This window comes from Eucyclogobius newberryi, unplaced genomic scaffold (assembly GCF_026437365.1).
Source record: "Eucyclogobius newberryi isolate DKJ021-1_F unplaced genomic scaffold, fEucNew1.0.hap1 SCAF_20, whole genome shotgun sequence".
NCBI classification, from domain to species: Eukaryota; Metazoa; Chordata; class Actinopteri; order Gobiiformes; family Gobiidae; genus Eucyclogobius; species Eucyclogobius newberryi.
Window position 1 is genome coordinate 1,424,592 of NW_027315835.1, and position 24,306 is coordinate 1,448,897.

Consider the following 24,306-nt stretch of genomic DNA (forward strand, 5'->3'; position numbering starts at 1 on the left):
CAGTGCATCCCCTGAAAATCCTGTAAAAAATATAAAATACTCAAATGTAAACACTCATTATGACTTTATCTGTTTTAAATGTAACATGTTTATCCAGTGTAAAGTCAAACAGGAAAGAGGAAGCTGTCAAAATAAGAGTTCTAAAGTGTCCTGTAGTTTTTATCGTACACACAGTATTATTATTATTATTTTCATCATCGCCGGTGGAACTTTGCACAAATAACAAACATAATTAGATCAGTTTGAGTAAAATAAAAGTCTCTTCCACCTAAAAGAGCTAAAGAGTTAAAATGACTCAGATTCTTTAGTTTGTGACTCGATTTAACCCAATTGGACGATATTCAGACTAGTTTGAGATGATTTGGCTTCACGTCGCACGTCGTCGCATTCCTAAAGGGTTTATAATGGTTTCTCTGAGTTAATTCTTTCCGCTTAGTGCCGTTTTACGCAAAAACGATTCTCAAACGTTGCCTGAAAGTGTCGGTCTGAGGCAGGACAGCGCGCGGCGATGTTAGCGAGCGTATAAAGAGCAGAGACGTTCATTAGCGTTAGCAATGAACGCTCTAAATCACCTGAAAATATCATTGTATCAGCGCGGCTCTGTTAGCTGTGTTAGCTGTGTTAGCTCTGTTAGCTGTGTTAGCTGTGTTAGCTCTTTTAGCTCTGTTAGCTCTGTTATCTTTGTTAGCAAACGCAGGGAAGGCTTCAGATGCCCGGAGCACATGTTTCAGCTGTTAGAAGCTTTCTGAGTCGGCTAACCTGAATGCCAATCACAAACGCTGATCACAAATGCTAATCGTTGACTAGCATTTCACGCGACGCCGCAACATTCTGGAACATAAACATATTAGTGTTAGACTGTTCTGATGTTTGAGCCGTTTATGCAGATTTGCTTTTGCGTTTACGGTCAGGCTGGATCCAAAATGGCCGCGGGTGGCGAGTGGGTCACATGACATGGCGTTTACTTCAGACGGTCTATTGCGTACTCTTCTATTGTTATATCATCACCTTAATCTAAACTAGTCTCACACACATTTAAATATTATTCAGTTAATTATTCCTTTTTTTATATCCTTTTTGTTATTTTTATCTTTCTTTATTAGCATTTTTAGCACCACTACCATAATTTTTGGCAACGATTGGCTGTTGAGCATTAACTTTCTAATTATTATTATTATTATTGCTTATTAGCATTATTAGCATTTTGACCAGAACTAGCTTAACTTTTAGCGCAGTTTGGAGACGCGTTAGCATTCGGCGCAGCTGCCTCATGCCTTTGTTTTTAAGCATGTACATCAAAACTATTTCAACATAAACCAAGTAAAATGTTATGAATTTATTTTGAATTAAGATAATGTTTCTAATCCTGATTTTATTTTCTACTGCACGGCCATTTTGTCTTTTATTTACCCATTTCTTTATGAGCATTTTTAGCATCATTAGCCTCCTCTTTAGCCGCTGAGCTTTCTGTTTGAGAAGAGTTAGCTTTCCCATTTCTATTATTAGCATTAGCATTTTTAGCATCACTAGCATCCTCTTTAGCCGCTGAGCTTCCTGTTTGAGAAGAGCTGGGAGACTTATCATTAGCATTATTAGCATCATTAGCATCATTAGCATTTTTAGCATCACTAGTATCCTCTTTAGCCGCTGAGCTTCCTGTTTGAGAAGAGCTGGGAGACTTATCATTAGCATCATTAGCATCATTAGCATTTTTAGCATCACTAGCATCCTCTTTAGCCGCTGAGCTTCCTGTTTGAGAAGAGCTGGGAGACTTATCATTAGCATCATTAGCATCACTAGCTTCACTTTTAGCACTGTTTTCTGCAGGTTCAGATGTTGGATCGCAGTCTGGAGAAGTGTTAGCATTATTATTATTATTATTATTAGCGTTAGCGTTGTTGTTAGCGTTGCTGCGGGAGCTCGGGGGCGTGGCCGGCGCTGAGCTGCTCTTCAGAGCTTCTCCTGGAGGCACCAGAGTCACAGAGTTCTCCTTCTTCGAGAGGAAGAAGGCGGGATACAGCGGCTCCCTGAACTGTGCCGTGAACTCGTGGATGAGCCAGATCACGTCGCCACTGTCGCCGTTGTCGCCCGCGCGCAGACCGTAGAAGCGCAGGCGCCCGCCCACGTGGTCCACGTACACGCCCACGCGGGAGAACCTAGGGACGCTGGAGCCGCTGGAGCCGCTCAAGGGCAGCTCCACGTCGTTGTGCCACGCCGAGAAAGATTTACCGCTCCACTGCAGACACCTGAGAAGGTCAACATGGAGGTCAACATGGAGGTCAACATGGAGGTCAACATGGAGGTCAACATGGAGGTCAACATGGAGGTCAACATGGAGGTCAAAATGTAGGTCAACATGGAGATCAACATGAGGGTCAACATGGAGGTCAACATGGAGGTCAACATGAAGGTCAACATGGTAGTCAACATGGAGGTCAACATGGAGGTCAAAATGGAGGTCAAAATGTAGGTCAACATGGAGATCAACATGAGGGTCAACATGGAGGTCAACATGGAGGTCAACATGAAGGTCAACATGGAGGTCAACATGGAGGTCAACATGGAGGTCAACATGGAGGTCAACATGGAAGTCAACATGGAGGTCAACATGGAGGTCAACATGTCAACATGAAGATCAATATGGTGGTCAACATGGAGGTCAACATGAAGGTCAACATGAAGGTCAAAATGTAAGTCAACATGGAAGTCAACATGGAGGTCAACATGGAGGTCAACATGGAGGTCAACATGAAGGTCAACATGAAGGTCAACATGGAAGTCAACATGAAGGTCAACATGGAGGTCAACATGGAGGTCAACATGGAGGTCAACATGAAGGTCAACATGAGGGTCAACATGGAGGTCAACATGGAGGTCAACATGGAGGTCAACATGGAAGTCAACATGGAGGTCAACATGGAGGTCAACATGTCAACATGAAGATCAATATGGTGGTCAACATGGAGGTCAACATGAAGGTCAACATGAAGGTCAAAATGTAAGTCAACATGGAAGTCAACATGGAGGTCAACATGGAGGTCAACATGGAGGTCAACATGGAGGTCAACATGAAGGTCAACATGAAGGTCAACATGGAAGTCAACATGAAGGTCAACATGGAGGTCAACATGGAGGTCAACATGGAGGTCAACATGAAGGTCAACATGAGGGTCAACATGGAGGTCAACATGGAGGTCAACATGGAGGTCAACATGGAAGTCAACATGGAGGTCAACATGGAGGTCAACATGTCAACATGAAGATCAATATGGTGGTCAACATGGAGGTCAACATGAAGGTCAACATGAAGGTCAAAATGTAAGTCAACATGGAAGTCAACATGGAGGTCAACATGGAGGTCAACATGGAGGTCAACATGGAGGTCAACATGAAGGTCAACATGAAGGTCAACATGGAAGTCAACATGAAGGTCAACATGGAGGTCAACATGGAGGTCAACATGGAGGTCAACATGAAGGTCAACATGAGGGTCAACATGGAGGTCAACATGGAAGTCAACATGGAGGTCAACATGGAAGTCAACATGGAGGTCAACATGGAGGTCAACATGTCAACATGAAGATCAATATGGTGGTCAACATGGAGGTCAACATGAAGGTCAACATGAAGGTCAAAATGTAAGTCAACATGGAAGTCAACATGGAGGTCAACATGGAGGTCAACATGGAGGTCAACATGGAGGTCAACATGAAGGTCAACATGAAGGTCAACATGGAAGTCAACATGAAGGTCAACATGGAGGTCAACATGGAGGTCAACATGGAGGTCAACATGAAGGTCAACATGAGGGTCAACATGGAGGTCAACATGGAGGTCAACATGGAGGTCAACATGGAAGTCAACATGGAGGTCAACATGGAGGTCAACATGTCAACATGAAGATCAATATGGTGGTCAACATGGAGGTCAACATGAAGGTCAACATGAAGGTCAAAATGTAAGTCAACATGGAAGTCAACATGGAGGTCAACATGGAGGTCAACATGGAGGTCAACATGGAGGTCAACATGAAGGTCAACATGAAGGTCAACATGGAAGTCAACATGAAGGTCAACATGGAGGTCAACATGGAGGTCAACATGGAGGTCAACATGAAGGTCAACATGAGGGTCAACATGGAGGTCAACATGGAGGTCAACATGGAGGTCAACATGGAAGTCAACATGGAGGTCAACATGGAGGTCAACATGTCAACATGAAGATCAATATGGTGGTCAACATGGAGGTCAACATGAAGGTCAACATGAAGGTCAAAATGTAAGTCAACATGGAAGTCAACATGGAGGTCAACATGGAGGTCAACATGGAGGTCAACATGAAGGTCAACATGAAGGTCAACATGAAGGTCAACATGGAAGTCAACATGAAGGTCAACATGGAGGTCAACATGAAGGTCAACATGAAGGTCAACATGGAGGTCAACATGGAGGTCAACATGGAGGTCAACATGGAGGTCAACATGGAAGTCAACATGGAGGTCAACATGGAGGTCAACATGTCAACATGAAGATCAATATGGTGGTCAACATGGAGGTCAACATGAAGGTCAACATGAAGGTCAAAATGTAAGTCAACATGGAAGTCAACATGGAGGTCAACATGGAGGTCAACATGGAGGTCAACATGGAGGTCAACATGAAGGTCAACATGAAGGTCAACATGGAAGTCAACATGAAGGTCAACATGGAGGTCAACATGGAGGTCAACATGAAGGTCAACATGGAAGTCAACATGGAGGTCAACATGGAAGTCAACATGGAAGTCAACATGGAGGTCAACATGGAGGTCAACATGAAGGTCAACATGGAAGTCAACATGGAGGTCAACATGGAAGTCAAGATGGAGGTCAACATGGAGGTCAACATGGAGGTCAACATGAAGGTCAAGATGGAGGTCAACATGGAGGTCAACATGAAGGTCAACATGGAGGTCAACATGGAGGTCAACATGAAGGTCAACATGAGGGTCAACATGAAGGTCAACATGAAGGTCAACATGAGGGTCAACATGAAGGTCAACATGGAGGTCAACATGAAGGTCAACATGAGGGTCAACATGGAGGTCAACATGAAGGTCAACATGGAGGTCAACATGGAGGTCAACATGGAGGTCAACATGGAGGTCAACATGGAAGTCAACATGGAGGTCAACATGGAGGTCAACATGTCAACATGAAGATCAATATGGTGGTCAACATGGAGGTCAACATGAAGGTCAACATGAAGGTCAAAATGTAAGTCAACATGGAAGTCAACATGGAGGTCAACATGGAGGTCAACATGGAGGTCAACATGAAGGTCAACATGAAGGTCAACATGGAAGTCAACATGAAGGTCAACATGGAGGTCAACATGGAGGTCAACATGGAGGTCAACATGAAGGTCAACATGAGGGTCAACATGGAGGTCAACATGGAGGTCAACATGGAGGTCAACATGGAAGTCAACATGGAGGTCAACATGGAGGTCAACATGTCAACATGAAGATCAATATGGTGGTCAACATGGAGGTCAACATGAAGGTCAACATGAAGGTCAAAATGTAAGTCAACATGGAAGTCAACATGGAGGTCAACATGGAGGTCAACATGGAGGTCAACATGGAGGTCAACATGAAGGTCAACATGAAGGTCAACATGGAAGTCAACATGAAGGTCAACATGGAGGTCAACATGGAGGTCAACATGGAGGTCAACATGAAGGTCAACATGAGGGTCAACATGGAGGTCAACATGGAGGTCAACATGGAGGTCAACATGGAAGTCAACATGGAGGTCAACATGGAGGTCAACATGTCAACATGAAGATCAATATGGTGGTCAACATGGAGGTCAACATGAAGGTCAACATGAAGGTCAAAATGTAAGTCAACATGGAAGTCAACATGGAGGTCAACATGGAGGTCAACATGGAGGTCAACATGGAGGTCAACATGAAGGTCAACATGAAGGTCAACATGGAAGTCAACATGAAGGTCAACATGGAGGTCAACATGGAGGTCAACATGGAGGTCAACATGAAGGTCAACATGAGGGTCAACATGGAGGTCAACATGGAGGTCAACATGGAGGTCAACATGGAAGTCAACATGGAGGTCAACATGGAGGTCAACATGTCAACATGAAGATCAATATGGTGGTCAACATGGAGGTCAACATGAAGGTCAACATGAAGGTCAAAATGTAAGTCAACATGGAAGTCAACATGGAGGTCAACATGGAGGTCAACATGGAGGTCAACATGAAGGTCAACATGAAGGTCAACATGAAGGTCAACATGGAAGTCAACATGAAGGTCAACATGGAGGTCAACATGAAGGTCAACATGAAGGTCAACATGGAGGTCAACATGGAGGTCAACATGGAGGTCAACATGGAGGTCAACATGGAAGTCAACATGGAGGTCAACATGGAGGTCAACATGTCAACATGAAGATCAATATGGTGGTCAACATGGAGGTCAACATGAAGGTCAACATGAAGGTCAAAATGTAAGTCAACATGGAAGTCAACATGGAGGTCAACATGGAGGTCAACATGGAGGTCAACATGGAGGTCAACATGAAGGTCAACATGAAGGTCAACATGGAAGTCAACATGAAGGTCAACATGGAGGTCAACATGGAGGTCAACATGAAGGTCAACATGGAAGTCAACATGGAGGTCAACATGGAAGTCAACATGGAAGTCAACATGGAGGTCAACATGGAGGTCAACATGGAGGTCAACATGAAGGTCAACATGAAGGTCAACATGAAGGTCAACATGGAAGTCAACATGAAGGTCAACATGGAGGTCAACATGGAGGTCAACATGAAGGTCAACATGGAAGTCAACATGGAGGTCAACATGGAAGTCAAGATGGAGGTCAACATGGAGGTCAACATGGAGGTCAACATGAAGGTCAAGATGGAGGTCAACATGGAGGTCAACATGAAGGTCAACATGGAGGTCAACATGGAGGTCAACATGAAGGTCAACATGAGGGTCAACATGAAGGTCAACATGAAGGTCAACATGAGGGTCAACATGAAGGTCAACATGGAGGTCAACATGAAGGTCAACATGAGGGTCAACATGGAGGTCAACATGAAGGTCAACATGGAGGTCAACATGGAGGTCAACATGGAGGTCAACATGAAGGTCAACATGAAGGTCAACATGAGGGTCAACATGAGGGTCAACATGAAGGTCAACATGAGGGTCAACATGAGGGTCAACATGGAGGTCAACATGAAGGTCAACATGGAGGTCAATATGAAGGTCAACATGAAGGTCAACATGGAGGTCAATATGAAGGTCAACATGGAGCGTTTTATGTTCTGACTTTATCTTCTAGTTTTGTTTCTCTTTTTAAGATTCTTTGGCTTTATCGTCCAGCGCGGCGTGAAATGAAGTCAAGCTGACGCTGCACTGGCACACGTGCTCCCCACTCTGCCACCGAGTGAGCTGCTGTAGTTCCATGTGACTCACCAGGAGGCGCTGTTGGAGCAGAGGCAGCCGCTGCTCTCGCTTCCCTTGCGCGGGATGCTCTTGTAGGCCACGCCCAGGTAGGTTCCCTCACCGCTGAAGTCCAGCTCCAGGTACGTCCGGTCCAGGTAGATGGACTCGGCGGCCAGGACCTGCCTCCAGTGGTCGAAGCGCTCGTCGTGGTCCGGGTGCGGGTGTTGCCACGGCGTCGTGTTGGTCACTTTACGGTTCTCCTCCATCAGACGCAGGAACTTATGCGCCGTGTTCCCGTCGAACGAGAACCATTTAGCGTCTGCAAAGGAGAAGTTGAGCTGAGTTCAGGGGAAAGTGGAAGTATCAGATTGTGGCTCTTGACAAAGCGATAAACAGGAAGTGGCTGTCGCTAACGTGCTTTGCTGACTTTGTGTGGCTAAAGCTCCACATGTGAGTTAGCATGAGTGTGAACGCGGCGCTTGTGACTCACACTGCAGCAGGTCGACTCGGCTCTGTGGATCTGGTAAACTCTGGTTACGTTCCACCGCGTTCATCTTCTGCACCGTCGTCTTGATCCCCAAACCAGATTCACCTGAAACACATGACACGTGACACAGCTGCTCGACTCCGCCCCCTGGTGTCCTCTAGTGTCACATGACACGTGACACAGCTGCTCGACTCCGCCCCCTGGTGTCCGCTCTAGTGTCACATGACACGTGACACAGCTGCTCGACTCCGCCCCCTGGTGTCCGCTCTAGTGTCACATGACACGTGACACAGCTGCTCGACTCCGCCCCCTGGTGTCCTCTCTAGTGTCACATGACACGTGACACAGCTGCTCGACTCCGCCCCCTGGTGTCCTCTAGTGTCACATGACACGTGACACAGCTGCTCGACTCCGCCCCCTGGTGTCCTCTAGTGTCACATGACACGTGACACAGCTGCTCGACTCCGCCCCCTGGTGTCCTCTCTAGTGTCACATGACACGTGACACAGCTGCTCGACTCCGCCCCCTGGTGTCCTCTCTAGTGTCACATGACACGTGACACAGCTGCTCGACTCCGCCCCCTGGTGTCCTCTCTAGTGTCACATGACACGTGACACAGCTGCTCGACTCCGCCCCCTGGTGTCCTCTCTAGTGTCACATGACACGTGACACAGCTGCTCGACTCCGCCCCCTGGTGTCCTCTCAGGTGTGTCAGCTCAGGCTTGTTTAACAAGACAATGTCACATGTTCTGTCCACATTCCTCACCTCCTCATGAGACGTGTGTGGACCTGAACCAGGACTAAACCAGGACTAAACCAGGACTAAACCAGGACTAAACCAGGACTAAACCAGGACTAATCCAGGTCTAAACCAGGACTAATCCAGGTCTAATCCAGGTCTAAACCAGGTCTAAACCAGGGCTAAACCAGGACTAAACCAGGACTAAACCATGTCTAAACCAGGACTAAACCAGGTCTAAACCAGGACTAAACCAGGACTAAACCAGGTCCAAACCAGGTCTAAACCAGGTCTAAACCAGGTCTAAACCAGGACTAATCCAGGACTAATCCAGGTCTAAACCAGGTCTAAACCAGGACTAAACCAAGTGTCTAAACCAAGTCTAAACCAGGACTAAACCAGGACTAATCCAGATCTAAACCAGGACTAATCCAGGTCTAAACCAGGTCTAAACCAGGACTAAACCAGGACTAAACCAGGTCCAAACCAGGTCTAAACCAGGTCTAAACCAGGTCTAAACCAGGACTAATCCAGGACTAATCCAGGTCTAAACCAGGTCTAAACCAGGACTAAACCAGGACTAAACCAGGTCCAAACCAGGTCTAAACCAGGTCTAAACCAGGACTAATCCAGGTCTAAACCAGGACTAATCCAGGTCTAAACCAGGACTAAACCAGGACTAAACCAGGTCTAAACCAGGACTAATCCAGGTCTAAACCAGGTCTAAACCAGGACTAAACCAGGACTAATCCAGGTCTAAACCAGGACTAAACCAGGTCTAAACCAGGACTAATCCAGGTCTAAACCAGGACTAATCCAGGACTAATCCAGGTCTAAACCAGGTCTAAACCAGGTCTAAACCAGGACTAAACCAGGTCTAAACCAGGACTAATCGAGGTCTAAACCAGGTCTAAACCAGGTCTAAACCAGGTCTAAACCAGGTCTAAACCAGGACTAAACCAGGACTAAACCAGGACTAAACCAGGTCCAAACCAGGTCTAAACCAGGTCTAAACCAGGACTAATCCAGGTCTAAACCAGGACTAATCCAGGTCTAAACCAGGACTAATCCAGGTCTAAACCAGGTCTAAACCAGGACTAAACCAGGTCTAAACCAGGTCTAAACCAGGTCTAAACCAGGTCTAAACCAGGTCTAAACCAGGACTAATCCAGGTCTAAACCAGGACTAATCCAGGTCTAAACCAGGTCTAAACCAGGACTAAACCAGGACTAATCCAGGTCTAAACCAGGACTAAACCAGGTCTAAACCAGGACTAATCCAGGTCTAAACCAGGACTAATCCAGGAATAATCCAGGTCTAAACCAGGTCTAAACCAGGTCTAAACCAGGACTAAACCAGGACTAAACCAGGACTAAACCAGGTCTAAACCAGGACTAAACCAGGACTAATCCAGGACTAATCCAGGTCTAAACCAGGTCTAAACCAGGACTAATCCAGGTCTAAACCAGGACTAATCCAGGTCTAAACCAGGACTAATCCAGGTCTAAACCAGGTCTAAACCAGGACTAATCCAGGTCTAAACCAGGACTAAACCAGGACTAAACCATGTCTAAACCAGGACTAAACCAGGACTAAACCAGGACTAAACCAGGACTAAACCAGGACTAAACCAGGTCTAAACCAGGACTAAACCAAGTGTCTAAACCAAGTCTAAACCAGGACTAAACCAAGTGTCTAAACCAAGTCTAAACCAGGACTAAACCAGGACTAATCCAGGTCTAAACCAGGACTAAACCAGGTCCAAACCAGGTCCAAACCAGGTCTAAACCAGGTCTAAACCAGGTCTAAACCAGGACTAATCCAGGACTAATCCAGGTCTAAACCAGGTCTAAACCAGGACTAAACCAGGACTAAACCAGGTCCAAACCAGGTCTAAACCAGGTCTAAACCAGGACTAATCCAGGTCTAAACCAGGACTAATCCAGGTCTAAACCAGGACTAAACCAGGACTAAACCAGGTCTAAACCAGGACTAATCCAGGTCTAAACCAGGACTAATCCAGGTCTAAACCAGGTCTAAACCAGGACTAAACCAGGACTAATCCAGGTCTAAACCAGGACTAAACCAGGTCTAAACCAGGACTAATCCAGGTCTAAACCAGGACTAATCCAGGACTAATCCAGGTCTAAACCAGGTCTAAACCAGGTCTAAACCAGGACTAAACCAGGTCTAAACCAGGACTAATCCAGGTCTAAACCAGGTCTAAACCAGGACTAAACCAGGTCTAAACCAGGTCTAAACCAGGACTAAACCAGGACTAAACCAGGTCCAAACCAGGTCTAAACCAGGTCTAAACCAGGACTAATCCAGGTCTAAACCAGGACTAATCCAGGTCTAAACCAGGACTAATCCAGGTCTAAACCAGGTCTAAACCAGGTCTAAACCAGGTCTAAACCAGGTCTAAACCAGGTCTAAACCAGGACTAATCCAGGTCTAAACCAGGACTAATCCAGGTCTAAACCAGGTCTAAACCAGGACTAAACCAGGACTAATCCAGGTCTAAACCAGGACTAAACCAGGTCTAAACCAGGACTAATCCAGGTCTAAACCAGGACTAATCCAGGTCTAAACCAGGTCTAAACCAGGTCTAAACCAGGACTAAACCAGGACTAAACCAGGACTAAACCAGGTCTAAACCAGGACTAAACCAGGACTAATCCAGGACTAATCCAGGTCTAAACCAGGTCTAAACCAGGACTAAACCAGGACTAAACCAGGTCTAAACCAGGTCTAAACCAGGACTAAACCAGGACTAAACCAGGACTAAACCAGGTCTAAACCAGGACTAATCCAGGTCTAAACCAGGACTAATCCAGGACTAATCCAGGTCTAAACCAGGTCTAAACCAGGTCTAAACCAGGACTAAACCAGGACTAAACCAGGTCTAAACCAGGTCTAAACCAGGACTAAACCAGGACTAATCCAGGACTAATCCAGGTCTAAACCAGGACTAATCCAGGTCTAAACCAGGACTAAACCAGGTCTAAACCAGGTCTAAACCAGGACTAATCCAGGTCTAATCCAGGTCTAAACCAGGTCTAAACCAGGACTAAACCAGGTCTAATCCAGGTCTAAACCAGGACTAATCCAGGTCTAAACCAGGACTAATCCAGGACTAAACCAGGTCTAATCCAGGTCTAAACCAGGTCTAAACCAGGACTAAACCAGGTCTAATCCAGGTCTAAACCAGGACTAATCCAGGTCTAAACCAGGACTAATCCAGGACTAAACCAGGTCTAATCCAGGTCTAAACCAGGTCTAAACCAGGACTAAACCAGGACTAAACCAGGCTTGTTGTTTGTGCTCCTCTGCTCTCTCACTTACTCTCCACATTCTGCTCTTCCTCTTCACTTCTCACATGTTCCTCATCTTCACCTTCTCCTCAAAACTTCATTTTCTGTTTAAATTATGCACCAATTCGACCAAAATGTTCTACATTTTCCCCTCAAACTTTCCACCATTTTCTTTCCGTTTCTCTGCAGTTCTTGGTTCTGGTTCTCACCGTTGGCGCAGGCGTCTTTGAGCTTCTGGGTGAACTCGGTCTCCATGGCGACGCACACTTTGTCCGTCGACTCGGTGATGATTTTACTGAAGAACTTTAAACTGTCTTTGAGTTCGATGCAAACGCCGGGAAGAGACGTGTCAGCGCCCTCCAGCTTCCACTCACGGTACTCCTGGAAACATACCACATGTGAGGCCCTCAGGTGTGAGGCCCTCAGGTGTGAGGGCCTCACACCTGAGGCCCTCAGGTGTGAGGCCCTCATAGACCTGGTTGGGGGCCTCACCTGCAGGAAGTCCAGGCTGTTCTTGCTGCGGCTGATCTTCTGGACCTGGTTCTGGGTTCTCCTCAGCTCTGACAGTCGGTTCTCCAGATGAACTCTGATCCCGTCCGCCTGTTGCACCGCCTGTTTCTGCTCCGCCTCCAGCACCTCCATCACACAACGTTTGGTCTTCTCCACCGCCACAGAGAGCTGCTCGAAGTGAGCGTCCACCACTGACCGCACCTCAGTCACAGAGTTCTGAGGAGGAGAGGAGGAGGTCAGAGGGTCAGGAGGAGGAGAACCAGAGGAGGAGAACCAGAGGAGGAGAACCAGAGGAGAACCAGAGGAGAACCAGAGGAGAACCAGAGGAGGAGAACCAGAGGAGGAGAACCAGAGGAGAACCAGAGGAGAACCAGAGGAGAACCAGAGGAGAACCAGAGGAGGAGAACCAGAGGAGGAGAACCAGAGGAGGAGAACCAGAGGAGGAGAACCAGAGGAGGAGAACCAGAGGAGAACCAGAGGAGGAGAACCAGAGGAGGAGAACCAGAGGATGAGAACCAGAGGAGAACCAGAGGAGGAGAACCAGAGGAGGAGAACCAGAGGAGGAGAACCGGAGGAGAAGAGAGAAGGTCAGAGAGTCAGGAGGAGGAGAACCAGTGGCTGTTGGTCATGTGACATTGGAGCTGGAGGTTAAAGGTCGTGTTCGTACTTCTATAGAAACCGTGTTCTGCTGCAGTTTAGTGATGGCAGTTTCAGCCGCTGCAACCGTCTTCACCATCTCATTCTGCTTCTGCTTCAGCTCCCTCTGAAACACACAACACCTTATGAAACACACAACACCTCTGAAACACACGACATCCTCTGAAACACACGACACCCTCTGAAAAACACGACACCTTCTGAAACACACGACATCCTCTGAAACACTCAACACCTCTGAAACACACGACATCCTCTGAAACACACAACACCTCTGAAACACACGACATCCTCTGAAACACACGACACCCTCTGAAAAACACGACACCTTCTGACAACACGACATCCTCTGAAACACACAACATCCTCTGAAACACACGACACCCTCTGAAACACACGACACCTTATGAAACACACGACACCTTATGAAACACACAACATCCTCTGAAACACACGACACCCTCTGAAACACACGACACCCTCTGAAACACACAACACCTTATGAAACACACAACATCTCTGAAACACACGACATCCTCTGAAACACACGACACCCTCTGAAACACACAACACCTCTGAAACACTCAACACCTCTGAAACACACAACCCCTCTGAAACACACGACACCCTCTGAAACACACGACACCTTATGAAACACACGACACCCTCTGAAACACACGACACCTTATGAAACACTCAACACCTCTGAAACACACGACCCCTCTGAAACACACACACCTCTGAAACACTCAACACCTCTGAAACACACGACCCCTCTGAAAAACACGACACCTTCTGAAACACACGACACCTTCTGAAACACACGACACCTTCTGAAACACACGACACCTTCTGAAACACACGACACCTTCTGAAACACAATACCTTCTGAAACACACAACACATCTGAAACACACAACACCCTCTGAAACACACGACACCCTCTGAAACACACAACACATCTGAAACACACGACACTCTCTGAAACACACGACACCTTATGAAACACACGACATCCTCTGAAACACACAACACCCTCTGAAACACACGACATCCTCTGAAACACACAACATCCTCTGAAACACACGACACCCTCTGAAACACACGACACCCTCTGAAACACACGACACCTTATGAAACACACGACATCCTCTGAAACACACAACATCCTCTGAAACACACGACACCCTCTGAAACACACGACACCCTCTGAAACACACAACACCTTATGAAACACACAACACCTCTGAAACACACGACATCCTCTGAAACACACGACACCCTCTGAAACACACAACACCTCTGAAACACTCAACACCTCTGAAACACACGACCCCTCTGAAACACACGACACCCTCTGAAACACACGACACCTTATGAAACACTCAACACCTCTGAAACACACGACCCCTCTGAAACACACACACCTCTGAAACACTCAACACCTCTGAAACACACAACCCCTCTGAAACACACACACCTCTGAAACACTCAACACCTCTGAAACACACGACCCCTCTGAAACACACACACCTCTGAAACACTCAACACCTCTGAAACACACGACCCCTCTGAAAAACACGACACCTTCTGAAACACACGACACCTTCTGAAAAACACGACACCCTCTGAAAAACACGACACCTTCTGAAACACACGACACCTTCTGAAACACACGACACCTTCTGAAACACAATACCTTCTGAAACACACAACACATCTGAAACACACAACACCCTCTGAAACACACGACACCCTCTGAAACACACAACACATCTGAAACACACAACACCCTCTGAAACACACGACATCCTCTGAAACACACGACACCCTCTGAAACACACAACACATCTGAAACACACAACACCCTCTGAAACACACGACATCCTCTGAAACACACAATACCTCTGAAACACACAATACCTCTGAAACACACAATACCTCTGAAACACACAATACCTCTGAAACACACAATACCTCTGAAACACACAACACCTTCTGAAACACACAACACCTTCTGAAACACACAACACCTTCTGAAACACAAAACTCTGAACTTGTAAAGAACAAAACATCTGAGTCAAAGAGAGAATCTGAAGAACCACATCCTTCAACAAACAAGAAGAGTCAACACCTCAAGGTCCTGGTTTAGAACTGGTTTAGACCTGGTTTGGACCTGGTTTAGTCTTGGTTTAGACTTGGTTTAGATCTGGTTTAGACCTGGTTTAGACTTGGTTTAGTCCTGGTTTAGTCCTGGTTTAGTCCTGTTTTAGTCCTGGTTTGGACCTGGTTTGGACCTGGTTTAGTCTTGGTTTAGACTTGGTTTAGATCTGGTTTAGACCTGGTTTAGTCCTGTTTTAGTCCTGGTTTGGACCTGGTTTAGACCTGGTTTAGTCCTGGTTTAGAACTGGTTTAGACCTGGTTTAGAACTGGTTTAGACCTGGTTTAGACCTGGTTTAGTCCTGGTTTAGAACTGGTTTAGTCCTGTTTTAGTCCTGGTTTGGACCTGGTTTAGAACTGGTTTAGACCTGGTTTAGTCTTGGTTTAGACTTGGTTTAGATCTGGTTTAGACTTGGTTTAGACTTGGTTTAGTCCTGGTTTAGTCCTGTTTTAGTCCTGGTTTGGACCTGGTTTAGTCCTGGTTTAGTCCTGGTTTAGTCCTGGTTTGGACCTGGTTTAGTCCTGGTTTAGTCCTGGTTTAGTCCTGGTTTAGTCCTGGTTTATGAAATAAGAATTGAGCATAATTTGTTAGAACTTTAAAGTGACACTCGTGTTTCATCAGCTGCTCGCGATAATCCCATCGTCACTCTGAGCCAATCACAGCGCAGGAATTCACACCTACACTTAAGTTTCAAGGACTAAACCAGGTCTAAACCAGGACTAAACCAGGTCTAAACCAGGTCTAAACCTCTTTCTCTACAGCTCTTGTGACAGAGAAAAGCAGCTGACTCTGAAAGTCTGCTCTCTACAGTCTGCTCTCTACAGTCTGCTCTCTACAGTCTGCTCTCTAAAGTCTGCTCTCTAAAGTCTGCTCTCTAAAGTCTGCTCTCTAAAGTCTGCTCTCTACAGTCTGCTCTCTAAAGTCTGCTCTCTAAAGTCTGCTCTCTACAGTCTGCTCTCTAAAGTCTGCTCTCTAAAGTCTGCTCTCTACAGTCTGCTCTCTACAGTCTGCTCTCTAAAGTCTGCTCTCTAAAGTCTGCTCTCTAAAGTCTGCTCTCTAAAGTCTGCTCTCTAAAGTCTGCTCTCTAAAGTCTGCTCTCTAAAGTCTGCTCTCTAAAGTCTGCTCTCTACAGTCTGCTCTCTAAAGTCTGCTCTCTACAGTCTGCTCTCTAAAGTCTGCTCTCTACAGTCTGCTCTCTAAAGTCTGCTCTCTAAAGTCTGCTCTCTAAAGTCTGCTCTCTAAAGTCTGCTCTCTACAGTCTGCTCTCTAAAGTCTGCTCTCTTGGATTCACTTTGTGTTTTAAACATATGGAATTCAGGCGAGTTCAGACTCGTCTCAAAGGAACGTCTCAGATTCGCCTCAGGGCGACTTCAGACTTTAGAGTTCAGACTGTAGAGAGCAGACTGTAGAGAGCAGACTGTAGAGAGCAGACTTTAGAGAGCAGACTTTAGAGAGCAGACTTTAGAGAGCAGACTTTAGAGAGCAGACTGTAGAGAGCAGACTTTAGACCCGGTCCAGACCTGGTTCTCACCTGGATGTGGCCCCTGGCCTGCTCCACGCTCCTCAGCTCGTGGCCCCGGTGCTCCTCGCTCACACACTCCTCACACACACACTCTTGGTCCGGGACGCAGAACCAGTCCAGGTTCTGGTGGTGGATCTCACAGGTTTTCCTCTCGATGTCCCTCAGCGGCTCCAGCAGCTTGTGCTGAGAGAACTTTGGGTTCTCCAGGTGAGGACGGAGGTGGGACTCGCAGTAGGACACGAGACACGTCAGGCAGGACTTCACGGCTCGGCGAGGGACATCGATGCACGAGTCGCACAGAACCGAGTCTGACAGGTCCTGAAGACGGACACGAGAGACGGGTTTAAGACAGAGACAAGTCCTGAAGACAGAGACGAGAGACGGGTTTAAGACCGAGACAAGTCCTGAAGACAGAGACGAGAGACGGGTTTAAGACCGAGACAAGTCCTGAAGACAGAGACGGGTTTAAGTGTTTTTAGTAGTAAACTGACCTCTGGCTCTTCCTCTGGACCAGACCCGGACTTGCTCTGATCCTCGCTCTTGGTCTCTGGACTGGTCTTGGTCCCGTTCTCCTGAGGAACATAACTGGTGCCATTGAGTTTCGGCTTCTCCAGGACTTTACTTGGACTTGGACTGGGACCGGGACTGGGACCGGGACCGGGACCGGGACCGGGACCGGGACCGGGACCGGGACCGGGAGCTTCTGGTCCTGGATCTTCCATGTCTGAAAAAGAGTTTAGTGAAAATCACTGGAAACCGACTTCCGCACGTTTATGACAGAATCACGAGCTCCAGTCGCATCATCTGGATCTGAACGTGATGGACAGACGTGTCCTACAGACAGACGTGTCCTACACACAGACACAGACGTGTCCTACAGACAGACGTGTCCTACACACAGACACAGACGTGTCCTACAGACAGACGTGTCCTACACACAGACACAGACGTGTCCTACAGACAGACGTGTCCTACACACAGACAGTGTCCTACACACAGACACAGACGTGTCCTACACACAGACAGTGTCCTACACACAGACACAGACGTGTCCTACAGACAGTCCATGTGTTTATGACCTGATGAGACGTTCCTCTCAGACGTGTCCATCACAGACAATGTGTCCAAACATCTAACAACCGTGTCCTTCATGACCTTCACCTACATCTGACCTCTGACCTCTGACTGCAGGAGGACGCCACCTACAGGAGGACGCCACCTACAGGAGGACGCCACCCACAGGAGGACGCCACCTACAGGAGGACGCCACCTACAGGAAGACGCCACCCACAGGAGGACGCTACCTACAGGAGGACGCCACCTACAGGAGGACGCCACCCACAGGAGGACGCCACCTACAGGAGGACGCCACCTACAGGAAGACGCCACCCACAGGAGGACGCTACCTACAGGAGGACACCACCTACAGGAGGACACCACCCACAGGAGGACGCCACCTACAGGAGGACGCCACCTACAGGAGGACACCACCCACAGGAGGACGCCACCTACAGGAGGACACCACCTACAGGAGGACACCACCCACAGGAGGACGCCACCTACAGGAGGACGCCACCTACAGGAGGACACCACCTACAGGAAGACGCCACCTACAGGAGGACGCCACCTACAGGAGGACGCCACCCACAGGAGGACGCTACCTACAGGAGGACGCCACCTACAGGAGGACGCCACCTACAGGAGGACACCACCCACAGGAGGACGCCACCCACAGGAGGACGCCACCCACAGGAGGACGCCACCCACAGGAGGACGCCACCCACAGGAGGACGCTACCCACAGGAGGACGCCACCCACAGGAGGACGCCACCTACAGGAGGACGCCACCCACAGGAGGACGCTACCTACAGGAGGACGCCACCTACAGGAGGACGCCACCTACAGGAGGACGCCACCCACAGGAGGACGCCACCCACAGGAGGACGCCACCCACAGGAGGACGCCACCCACAGGAGGACGCCACCCACAGGAGGACGCTACCCACAGGAGGACACCACCCACAGGAGGACGCCACCTACAGGAGGACGCCACCCACAGGAGGACGCTACCTACAGGAGGACACCACCTACAGGAGGACGCCACCTACAGGAGGACGCCACCTACAGGAGGACGCCACCTACAGGAAGACGCCACGTACAGGAGGACGCCACCTACAGGAGGACGCCACCTACAGGAGGACGCCACCCACAGGAGGACGCTACCTACAGGAGGACGCCACCTACAGGACGCCACCTACAGGAGGACGCCACCCACAGGAGGACGCCACCCACAGGAGGACACTACCTACAGGAGGACACCACCTACAGGAGGACGCCACCTACAGGAGGACGCCACCTACAGGAGGACACCACCTACAGGAAGACGCCACGTACAGGAGGACGCCACCTACAGGAGGACACCACCTGAGGACGCCACCTACAGGAGGACACCACCTACAGGAGGACACCACTTACAGGAGGACGCCACCCACAGGAGGACGCCACCTACAGGAGGACACCACCTACAGGAGGACACCACCTACAGGAGGACGCTACCTACAGGAGGACGCCACCTACAGGAGGACGCCACCCACAGGAGGACGCTACCTACAGGAGGACGCCACCTACAGGACGCCACCTACAGGAGGACGCCACCCACAGGAGGACGCCACCCACAGGAGGACACTACCTACAGGAGGACACCACCTACAGGAGGACGCCACCTACAGGAGGACGCCACCTACAGGAGGACACCACCTACAGGAAGACGCCACGTACAGGAGGACGCCACCTACAGGAGGACACCACCTGAGGACGCCACCTACAGGAGGACACCACCTACAGGAGGACACCACCTACAGGAGGACGCCACCCACAGGAGGACGCTACCTACAGGAGGACACCACCTACAGGAGGACACCACCTACAGGAGGACACCACCTACAGGAGGACGCTACCTACAGGAGGACGCCACCTACAGGAGGACGCCACCTACAGGAGGACGCCACCCACAGGAGGACGCTACCTACAGGAGGACGCCACCTACAGGACGCCACCTACAGGAGGACGCCACCCACAGGAGGACGCTACCTACAGGAGGACGCCACCTACAGGACGCCACCTACAGGAGGACGCCACCCACAGGAGGACGCCACCCACAGGAGGACGCCACCCACAGGAGGACGCCACCCACAGGAGGACGCCACCCACAGGAGGACGCTACCTACAGGAGGACGCCACCTACAGGACGCCACCTACAGGAGGACGCCACCCACAGGAGGACGCTACCTACAGGAGGACGCCACCTACAGGACGCCACCTACAGGAGGACGCCACCTACAGGAGGACGCCACCCACAGGAGGACGCCACCCACAGGAGGACGCCACCCACAGGAGGACGCCACCCACAGGAGGACGCTACCTACAGGAGGACGCCACCTACAGGACGCCACCTACAGGAGGACGCCACCCACAGGAGGACGCCACCCACAGGAGGACGCCACCCACAGGAGGACGCCACCCACAGGTGGACGCCACACGACTCCATCTGCAAACTGCTGGACATCTGGACTCTCCCGTCTCCATAGTGACCGACCTGTGCCTGGAGCACTTTGAGAAGACTCTGACCTCCTTTTCAGGTCCCAAGAGGACAAGAGGAGGAGTCCACCAGCTCAGAGGACAAGAGGAGGAGTCCACCAGCTCAGAGGACAAGAGGAGGAGTCCACCAGCTCAGAGGACAAGAGGAAAAACACGTCCAGAATGCTCTCTCAGTCTGTGGACAGCCGGCTTGGGCTCATAACAGAGGGAAGAGAACCAAACAGCAGGACAAAGGGGACAAAAGGGACAAAAGGGAAACAGAACAGAGAATGGTTCTGTCCCTTATGTCTCTGGACTGTTTAGACTAAAGAGCCACATAGTGAGACTAAAGAGCCACATAGTGAGACAAAAGAGCCACATAGTGAGACTAAAGAGCCACATAGTGAGACTAAAGAGCCACATAGTGAGACTAAAAAGAGCCACATAGTGAGACAAAAGAGCCACATAGTGAGACTAAAGAGCCACATAGTGAGACTAAAGAGAGCCACATAGTGAGACAAAAGAGCCACATAGTGAGACTAAAGAGCCACATAGTGAGACTAAAGAGCCACATAGTGAGACTAAAAAGAGCCACATAGTGAGACTAAAGAGCCACATAGTGAGACTAAAGAGCCACATAGTGAGACTAAAGAGAGCCACATAGTGAGACTAAAGAGCCACATAGTGAGACTAAAGAGCCACATAGTGAGACTAAAGAGCCACATAGTGAGACTAAAGAGCCACATAGTGAGACTAAAGAGCCACATAGTGAGACTAAAGAGCCACATAGTGAGACTAAAGAGCCACATAGTGAGACTAAAGAGCCACATAGTGAGACTAAAGAGCCACATAGTGAGACTAAAGAGCCACATAGTGAGACTAAAGAGCCACATAGTGAGACTAAAGAGCCACATAGTGAGACTAAAGAGCCACATAGTGAGACTAAAGAGAGCCACATAGTGAGACTAAAGAGCCACATAGTGAGACTAAAGAGCCACATAGTGAGACTAAAGAGCCACATAGTGAGACTAAAGAGCCACATAGTGAGACTAAAGAGCCACATAGTGAGACTAAAGAGCCACATAGTGAGACTAAAGAGCCACATAGTGAGACTAAAGAGCCACATAGTGAGACTAAAGAGAGCCACATAGTGAGACTAAAGAGCCACATAGTGAGACTAAAGAGAGCCACATAGTGAGACTAAAGAGCCACATAGTGAGACTATGTGAGGTAGGAGTTATTCAAATACTGCTGTTGTTACTTGTACTTGTTTGTCATCAGGGCCACGCCTCCTTTCAGTCGGCCACGCCCCTAAACTATCATCAGTTTCACCTTTGATTTGCCCCATTTATGTGCAGCACGTCACACCAGAGGGTTCCAGGTTTGAGCACCTTAATGTGCACGATATACATGCAGTAAATACATGCAGTACACACAGTAAATACATGCAGTACACACAGTAAATACATGCAGTACACACAGTAAATACATGCAGTACACACAGTAAATACATGCAGTACACACAGTAAATACATGCAGTACACACAGTAAATACATGCAGTACACACAGTAAATACATGCAGTACACACAGTAAATACATGAAGTACACACAGTAAATACATGCAGTACACACAGTAAATACATGAAGTACACACAGTAAATACATGCAGTAAATACATGAAGTACACACAGTAAATACATGCAGTATATACATGCAGTACACACAGTAAATACATGCAGTAAATACATGAAGTACACACAGTAAATACATGCAGTACATACATGCAGTACACACAGTAAATACATGCAGTAAATACATGAAGTACATACATGAAGTACACACAGTAAATACATGCAGTACATACATGCAGTACACACAGTAAATACATGCAGTAAATACATTAAGTACATACATGAAGTACACATAGTAAATACATGAAGTACACACAGTAAATACATGCAGTAAATACATGAAGTACATACATGAAGTACAAACAGTAAATACATGCGGTACATACATGAAGTACATACATGCAGTACACACAGTAAATACATGCAGTACACACAGTAAATACATGCAGTACACACAGTAAATACATGAAGTACACACAGTAAATACATGCAGTACATACATGCAGTACACACAGTAAATACATGCAGTAAATACATAAAGTACATACATGAAGTACACACAGTAAATACATGAAGTACACACAGTAAATACATGCAGTAAATACATGAAGTACACACAGTAAATACATGCAGTAAATACACGAAGTACACACAGTAAATACATGCAGTACATACATGAAGTACACACAGTAAATACATGAAGTACACACAGTAAATACATGCAGTAAATACATGAAGTACACACAGTAAATACATGCAGTAAATACATGAAGTACACACAGTAAATACATGAAGTACATACATGAAGTACACATAGTAAATACATGCAGTACACACAGTAAATACATGCAGTACATACATGCAGTACACACAGTAAATACATGCAGTACACACAGTAAATACATGCAGTACACACAGTAAATACATGCAGTACATACATGCAGTACACACAGTAAATACATGAAGTACACACAGTAAATACATGCAGTACACACAGTAAATACATGAAGTACACACAGTAAATACATGCAGTACATACATGCAGTACACACAGTAAATACATGAAGTACACACAGTAAATACATACAGTAAATACATGCAGTACACACAGTAAATACATGCAGTACACAGTAAATACATGCAGTACACACAGTAAATACATGCAGTAAATACATTAAGTACACACAGTAAATACATGCAGTACACACAGTAAATACATGCAGTACACACAGTAAATACATGCAGTACACAGTAAATACATGCAGTACACAGTAAATACATGCAGTACACAGTAAATACATGCAGTACACACAGTAAATACATGCAGTAAATACATAAAGTACACACAGTAAATACATGCAGTAAATACATGAAGTACACACAGTACACACAGTAAATACGTGCAGTAAATACATGAAGTACACACAGTAAATACATGCAGTACACACAGTAAATACATGCAGTACACAGTAAATACATGCAGTACACAGTAAATACATGCAGTACACAGTAAATACATGCAGTACACACAGTAAATACATGCAGTAAATACATAAAGTACACACAGTAAATACATGCAGTAAATACATGAAGTACACACAGTACACACAGTAAATACATGCAGTAAATACATGAAGTACACACAGTAAATACATGCAGTACACAGTAAATACATGCAGTACACACAGTAAATACATGCAGTACACACAGTAAATACATGCAGTACATACATGCAGTACACACAGTAAATACATGAAGTACACACAGTAAATACATGCAGTACACAGTAAATACATGCAGTACACACAGTAAATACATGCAGTAAATACATAAAGTACACACAGTAAATACATGCAGTAAATACATGAAGTACACACAGTACACACAGTAAATACATGCAGTAAATACATGAAGTACACACAGTACACACAGTAAATACATGCAGTAAATACATGAAGTACACACAGTACACACAGTAAATACATGTACTACACTTCAGCTTCAGTGGAATTCAAAGCACAAAAGTCTCAGTAAAAGACAAACAAAACGTGTTAAACCAGAAGAAGATGAAACAGTTTCTGTGGTTTCACCTGAAACTGTCAAATCATAGACGTGTCTTACCTTCTGTTGTAGACCGGGTTTAGACCTGGTTCAGACCGGGTTTAGACCTGGTTCAGACCGGGTTTAGTCCTCCCTCTGCTTTCTGACTCTGCTTTAGTTTCTCTGTCTCTCACACTCTGCTCTGA

The 24,306-nt window shown here is 47.3% G+C and overlaps 1 protein-coding gene across 1 annotated transcript; it reads right to left on the minus strand.

Moving 5' to 3' along the window:
- On the minus strand, nucleotides 1-24,279 carry trim16 (tripartite motif containing 16). The gene is made up of 9 exons (XM_072456159.1): nucleotides 24,182-24,279; nucleotides 17,344-17,576; nucleotides 16,862-17,170; nucleotides 13,180-13,275; nucleotides 12,495-12,728; nucleotides 12,212-12,383; nucleotides 7,953-8,054; nucleotides 7,493-7,781; nucleotides 1-2,246 (listed from the first exon to the last, which is right to left on the minus strand). Exons 2-9 carry the CDS (start codon nucleotides 17,572-17,574, stop codon nucleotides 1,403-1,405), a joined length of 2,277 nt encoding a protein of 758 aa, XP_072312260.1. The 5' UTR covers nucleotides 17,575-17,576; nucleotides 24,182-24,279; the 3' UTR covers nucleotides 1-1,402.
- Between the last annotated feature and the right edge of the window lie 27 nt (nucleotides 24,280-24,306).

Excerpts from the sequence above, each read along its gene's own strand:
- trim16 (XM_072456159.1), bottom strand. The coding sequence starts at position 17,574 with ATGGAAGATCCAGGACCAGAAGCTCCCGGTCCCGGTCCCGGTCCCGGT. Across the intron at positions 17,171-17,343 it reads GTCCAGAGGAAGAGCCAGAG|GACCTGTCAGACTCGGTTCT; the intron begins GTCAGTTTACTA and ends GTCCGTCTTCAG. Across the intron at positions 2,247-7,492 it reads TGCTCCAACAGCGCCTCCTG|GTGTCTGCAGTGGAGCGGTA; the intron begins GTGAGTCACATG and ends TGACCTTCTCAG.